Source organism: Manihot esculenta, chromosome 14 (genome assembly GCF_001659605.2).
Source record: "Manihot esculenta cultivar AM560-2 chromosome 14, M.esculenta_v8, whole genome shotgun sequence".
In the NCBI taxonomy this organism is placed as follows: Eukaryota; Viridiplantae; Streptophyta; class Magnoliopsida; order Malpighiales; family Euphorbiaceae; genus Manihot; species Manihot esculenta.
Genome location: NC_035174.2, coordinates 25,227,945 through 25,234,631, shown reverse-complemented (window position 1 = coordinate 25,234,631; position 6,687 = coordinate 25,227,945). Strand labels below are relative to the sequence as shown.

Here is a 6,687-nt window from a genome sequence, read left to right as displayed (position 1 = left end):
TGCGGTGATGTGCTGGAACGGGCGAGTGGACGTGCGGAGCGGGAATGGGCGTGAATGGATGGGGTCCACTGTCCATGTGAAGAAGCGCGGTCCACGAGCTTGGCTTGAGTGGGCGGGCCATGTGCTGGTCTTGCGCGAGAAAGTGGTGAAGCGTGGCCCACGATGGATTGGTCCGCGTGTGGATGATCGGGCCACGTGAAGAGACGTGTGGGAGTTGCGTTGTTTTGAGCTTGGAGTTGATGACGCGAGCGACCCATGTGCTGGAGTTGAAGCCCGTGAGTGCTGGCATGTGCGGTCCAACGGGAGATGAGCGCTGGGCTTGATTGTGCGTGGACCGGTCCACTGGAGGGAATGGTGGACTTGCGGCCATGTGCTGTCCGCTGCTTGGTCCATATGCCTTGGCCATTTGGGCGAGTGATCCATATGTGCGAGGCCCATTTGCGTCAATATTTCAGCTTCAAAATATTTTCCTCATTCTTTGCTCCAATAAGGCAGTTTTAGGGGGTTTTTCTCCAAATTGTCTTTTTACACTATTTTCTGCAAAATAATATTAAAAACACTTAATTAGGCAGAAATCATGTAAATATTTATTAATAATATTAATATAAAATGGATTAAATTATGCTCTATCAAATACCCCCACACTTAGCTTTTTGCTTGTCCTCAAGCAAATAAACATAGTCAAATAAGCTTTCTCACTCTAGATCCTTATTTCCACTTAAACTCTTACTCTAGATACCTATTTTGAAGCATTGCAGTGAAGAATATATGCATGAAGATTACTCACCTCCTTTCCTCGTTTCTCTTTGCTTACCATGGCTAGGATTTGTTTTCCTCAAGAGAGACCATACATGCACATTATTTGTTAAGACTTTTTCCAGCTTTTTGTGTGACTTGCCCTTACCTTGAAGTACTTTATTCAGGCTTTTGCACTTTAGATCTTGGAAAGGTCACCAACCTATTTTTGATGTAACACTTTTTGATATTTCAGTTGGTCACCTATCCAAGTGGCCACTAGCTCTGTTCATAGTCTTTCGACCATTGGAACAATCTTAGATTTGTGCTTTTGAGGTCTTTGCCTTTGCTGAATTTTCTTTCTCTCAATGATTTGGGCAAATCAACACCAATTGCTAAATCAAGTCACATTAAGTTCATTCACACAATTTTAATTTATTCTCAATCAATTGAGGGTCATCAATATATTTTTCACCATGGCAAACTCAAAGATTCAATTCAAAAGGCAATTCTCAAGCATGAATATAACCCACTGCAAGTGATTCAACATAAGTTTAAAGAGTTTTCACATCAATGGGGTCATGGAAAGAAAGACTCATTCAACATAGTTTATCAATTTTGAGTAGAGCAAAACAAAAAGAAGAAGATGGTTGTGGTTGTGTGTGTTTTATTGAAAGCAAAAATATACTAAAAGAAAATTGAAAGCATAAATCGCATAACTGAAAGAAATTTTTTTTTTTTTTTTTTTTTTTTAATTAACTGAAAGGAGAAATTGCAAAAGAGAGAAGAGGAAGATAGAAAGAAAGAGAGGAGAAGAAGAGATATGCACCCCCACACTTAAATCATGCATTGTCCTCAATGTAAAAGAAGAGAGAAAAGGAGAACAAAGGAAACTGAGTACTCCCCTGGGGTGTGGTGTGCATGGCATGACTATCTAGGCAGAGTGAGTGACGAACAGATGTTCGTCTGGGAACTCTTCTTTGACTGGGCATGGGGCAGAACTATATGGAAGTCGGCTGAGGTGGTCTGCCACAAGATTCTCTTTGCCCTTCTTGTCTCTTATCTCTAGATCAAATTCTTGTAGAAGTAGGATCCACCTAATGAGTCTTGGCTTGGCTTCCTTTTTCTTGATCAGATATCGCAGAGCTGCATGGTCAGAATAAACAATGACTTTGGTACCCAATAGGTAGGGTCTGAATTTTTCCAAAGCAAACACAACTGCCAAGAGTTCTTTTTCAGTTGTTGTGTAATTGCTTTGTGCAGCATCCAGTGTGCGAGAGGCATAGTGAATGACGTGGGGTGAGTTTCCCACACGTTGCCCAAGACTGCTCCCACTGCATAATTGCTTGCATCACACATGATTTCAAATGGCAAGTTCCAATCAGGTCCCTGAATAATTGGGGCAGTCACAAGCAATTCTTTAATTAGATCAAATGCCTTTTTGCAATCTGCATCAAAATCAAATGTTACATTCTGTTGGAGTAATCTGCATAATGGCAAAGTGATTTTTGAGAAATCTTTGATGAATCTTCTATAGAATCCTGCATGGCCAAGGAATGATCGGATGTCTTTAACAGTTGTGGGATAAGGCAGATTTTTGATGGTATCCACCTTTGCTTTGTCCACTTCAATGCCTTTAGCTGAAACAACATGACCTAAGACCATACCTTGATTAACCATAAAATGGCATTTTTCATAATTAAGCACAAGGTTAGTCTCAATGCATCTTTGCAAGATCTTTTCTAAATTGGTAAGGCATTCATCAAAAGAATTTCCATGAACTGTGAAGTCATCCATAAATACCTCAATTGTCTTACCCACATAGTCAGAAAATATGCTCATCATGCACCGTTGGAAAGTGGCAGGTGCATTGCATAGTCCAAATGGCATTCTTCTAAAGGCAAAAGTGCCAAAGGGACAAGTGAAGGTGGTTTTCTCTTGGTCCTCTGGGGCAACTGGAATTTGATAGAAACCTGAATAACCATCAAGACAACAATAGTGAGTTTTACCTGCAAGCCTTTCTAGCATCTGATCAATGAAAGGCAGTGGGAAGTGGTCCTTCCTTGTTGCAGCATTGAGCTTCCTATAGTCCATGCATACTCTCCATCCATTTTGAACTCTAGTGGGGACAAGTTCCCCTTCAGCATTTGGAACAATGGTAATTCCAGTTTTCTTTGGAACTACATGCACAGGACTCACCCATTTGCTATCAGAGATAGGGTAGATAATACCTGCATCAAGGAGCTTGACTATTTCTTTCTTCACTACTTCCATCATGGGTGGATTCAGTCTTCTTTGAGCATCTCGAACTGGCTTGCATTCATCTTCCATGTGAATTCTATGCATGCATGTGGAAGGAGAAATACCTTTTATGTCATCAATGGTCCATCCTATGGCTCCTTTGTGTTTCTGCAGTACTTTCAGGAGGCTTGCTTCTTCATGTTGGTTCAATTCATTGGACACTATTACTGGTAGTGTCTTGTCAGCTCCTAAGTATATGTATTTCAGATGGCCTGGAAGAGGCTTCAGATCTGAAGAGTGTTGCAAGGGTGTCTGCGCAGAGGTGGTTTCAGAAATCTCTTTTTGCGCAAGGCTCGACTGCAGGGGAGTTGGCGCAGAACTGGATCTAAAAGTTTCCTTTTGCGCAGGAAGGGTCTGCACACCATTCTGAAGTGGTGCAACTGAGTTTTCTCCAATCTGAGCTTGACTGCAAACTATCTGTTGGATGCTACAGACTGTTTCCTTAAGTTTTGGCTCTTTCTGGCTCTCAATCTGTACATGATCAGTATCTCTGCAGAAATCACTGTTAAGAATATCATCTTGATTTTCATTAAAAATTTCCTGGCTTAAGCAGTCCACAATATCAAGACCATAAACAGGGGACATATCATGTGGATATTTCATAGAATCATAGACATTATATTTAATGACTTCCCCTTCAAATTCCATAGTGAGAGTACCATCATGTACATCAATCTTAGTTCTAGCAGTACTCAAGAAAGGACGTCCAAGAAGAATGTCAGAACTAGTATTACAACTATCTTCCTTAGTATCAATCACATAAAAATCAGCAGGAAAGACTAGTTCATTTACTTGAACTAACACATCTTCTAGAACACCTATGGGATATACCACAGATCTATCAGCTAGTTGAATCACAACCCTTGTTTCTTTCAAAGCACATGCATTCAGAGATTTATAGATGGAGAGAGGCATGACATTAATGGATGCACCAAGATCACACATGGCTTTCCTTATACCAACATTCCCTATCTTGCAAGAGATAGCAAACATACCTTTGTCTTTGCATTTAGTAGGGAGTTCTCTTTTAATAACAGCAGTCACAACTTCACCTACACTTACTTTTTCTCTCTCTGCAAGCTTTCTCCTATTAGTGCAAAGTTCTTTCAGAAATTTAGCGTACCTGGGAATCTGCTTAACAGCGTCTAGCAGAGGTATATTGATTTGTACTTTTCTGAAAGTGTCAAGGATCTCCTTTTCTTCTTTTTCTTTTTGTGTTCTTTCAAATCTCTTTGGAAAAGGAGGTGGGATGTGAAAACTTACCTTCGGATCAGCTCTTTGCGCATGAGGTGGTGCAGAATGTGATGAAGAGGCTTCAGATTGCCTTGGATGTTGTGCAGGGGGTGTCTCAGATGATGTATGCTTTGGTTCAACTTGCTTTTCCTCCTCAAATTTTGCATTTTGAAGCTCTTTCCCACTTCTCAAAGTAATGGCACTTACATTTTGTTTGGGATTTGCCTCAGTTTGGGATGGCAACTTTCCTTGAGTTTCCAATCTGTTTATGGAGGTGGCCATTTGTCCTATCTGTTGTTGTATCATTTGCAAGGTCTTCACTACTTCATTCATAGTGTTATTGTCCACTGGAGGTGCTGGTTGGACTTGGCTTCTTTGGTAACCTTGGTGATTCTGATCAGTGTTGCCCTTTCCATAGCTGAAATTGGGATGGTCTCTCCAACCTGGATTATAGGTGTTGGAGTATGGATCATATCTAGGCTGATTGTTGTATCTCCCAATGGCATTGGCTTGCTGATGGTCTTCTTGAATGGTAGGGCATTGATCAATTGGATGTCCTACAGAAGCACAGATCCCACATGGCCTAGGTGGCGGAATTGCTTGCATTTGTTGGGCTTGGTTAAGGACAATCTTTTCCATAAGAGAAGTTAGTTTTGAAAATTGAGATTCAACAAATGGTGTACTTACCTCATGGATACCTCTTTGCGTTTGCTCCTCTTCGTCATATTGCTTAGATGAAGCTGCAAGGCTGGATATTAGTTCTTTCATCTCCCTGGGTGTCTTGTCTAGGATAGATCCTCCACAGGCTACATTTATGAGTTTTCTTTCTGATGGAATCAATCCTCCATAGAAGAACTGAATGAGGGCTTTGTCTGACATATCATGTTGTGGACAACCTGTGCATAGTCTTTCAAACCTTTCCCAATAATCATATAAGTCCTCATTTTTTCTTTGCCTTATGCTAGTTATTTCTCTTATTATGCCAATTGATTTAGATGGTGGGAAGTATTTGTCCAAAAAGGCTTGGACCATATCATCCCAAGAAGTTATAGATCCAGGTGGCAAATAAAATAACCAATCCTTAGCATGGTCATCTAATGAAAAAGGGAAAGCTCTTAACTTAACATGATCTTCAGAAACACCTTGAGGTGTCATGGATGAGCAAATAATTTTAAATTCTTTTAAGTGCTTATGTGGATTTTCATTTTGCAAACCTCTAAATTTAGGGAGATGATGAATCAAACCTGATTTCAGTTCAAAGGGAACTGTCAGAGGCGGATAGGCGATGCAAAGTGGTGCATAGTCACCTACAGGAGTTGCCAATTCTCTCATGGTTCTTTCTCTTTGTTCTTGGGGCCTAATTGCTGGATTTTCTTGAATTATTTGGTCATGGACAGCATGTTCATTATTGGCAACAAGTTGTAGATTAGGTTCAGCCATTGGTGCGGCTTGTTGGCAAAATTCTGTTGCTTCAGATGAAGCTTCTGTGGCTTGCTTTCTAAGTCTTCTGAGAGTGCGTTCAATTTCTGGATCAAATGGCAGTGTGTCCCTGTGTTCAGATCTGGTCATAAAAGAAAATTAAACAAGTAAAATCAATTCCCCGGCAACGGCGCCAATTTTTGACTCGCGGTTGTCGAAGCCGGTCAAAAATAACCTTCCTGGTTATCAACAATTTTACAACTGCAGATAGTGGTGAAAGGATCGAATCCACAGAGAATTGATTACTTATTTATTTTTCTCAACAAGACCAATAAAATGAACTGAAACAATAATAAATTAAAGATGAGATAAAAGACTGAAAGTGGGATTAAATGAGATAAACTAAAAATGAGATAAAAATAAATTGCAATAAAAGTAAAATGGGGGTTTGAGATTGATTTAATTAATAAACTACTAAAAGCAATTAAAATAAACGAATAATAAAATAAAAGAGTAAATCAATATGAGAAAAGTCTAGTTGAAGATATGGATCCACTTTGGTTGTTTGGGTTGATCATTGAAACTTAGATTATCTTGATTGGTTCAATAGATTAGTTATGGGGGTGGAAGACGCTTCTCACCACCATGTCTCTCCTTATGATTAAATTAATTAGGGAACGTCCTCTAATTAATTACTAATTAACAAATTGCCAAGGAACGTCCTTGGGCCCTAGGCATCAAACAATTGTCAATTGCATAAAGAAATAGAGAGATCCAATCCTAGCTACCCAAACGTATGGAGATAACGCTAGATCATGCAATTCCCTTGGGTTTTATCCCAAGTGTTCTAAGGTCAGAATATTTCCAGCAATTACGGACTAAAAATAATCACAACTAACAATTAATTAACTTTGCAATTAAAATCAAGTGGCCAATTTGATCAAAACAACAAAGTAATCATGTAATTAAAGCATCAATTGCATAAATATTGAACAAAAT

General features: G+C 39.6%; 1 protein-coding gene across 1 annotated transcript; it reads right to left on the bottom strand.

Annotated features, from left to right (window-relative positions):
• Positions 1–303: 303 nt before the first annotated feature.
• On the bottom strand, positions 304–5,898 carry LOC122721703. The gene is made up of 2 exons (XM_043950204.1): positions 5,514–5,898; positions 304–537 (listed from the first exon to the last, which is right to left on the bottom strand). Exons 1-2 carry the CDS (start codon positions 5,836–5,838, stop codon positions 458–460), a joined length of 405 nt encoding a protein of 134 aa, XP_043806139.1. The 5' UTR covers positions 5,839–5,898; the 3' UTR covers positions 304–457.
• Between the last annotated feature and the right edge of the window lie 789 nt (positions 5,899–6,687).

Coding starts and splice junctions, on each gene's coding strand:
- LOC122721703 (XM_043950204.1), bottom strand. CDS start 5,838: ATGACCAGATCTGAACACAGGGACACACTGCCATTTGATCCAGAAATT. Junction 538..5,513: donor TCCCTTTGAACTGAAATCAG/GTTTGATTCATC, acceptor ATTATTTTGCAG/AAAATAGTGTAAAAAGACAA.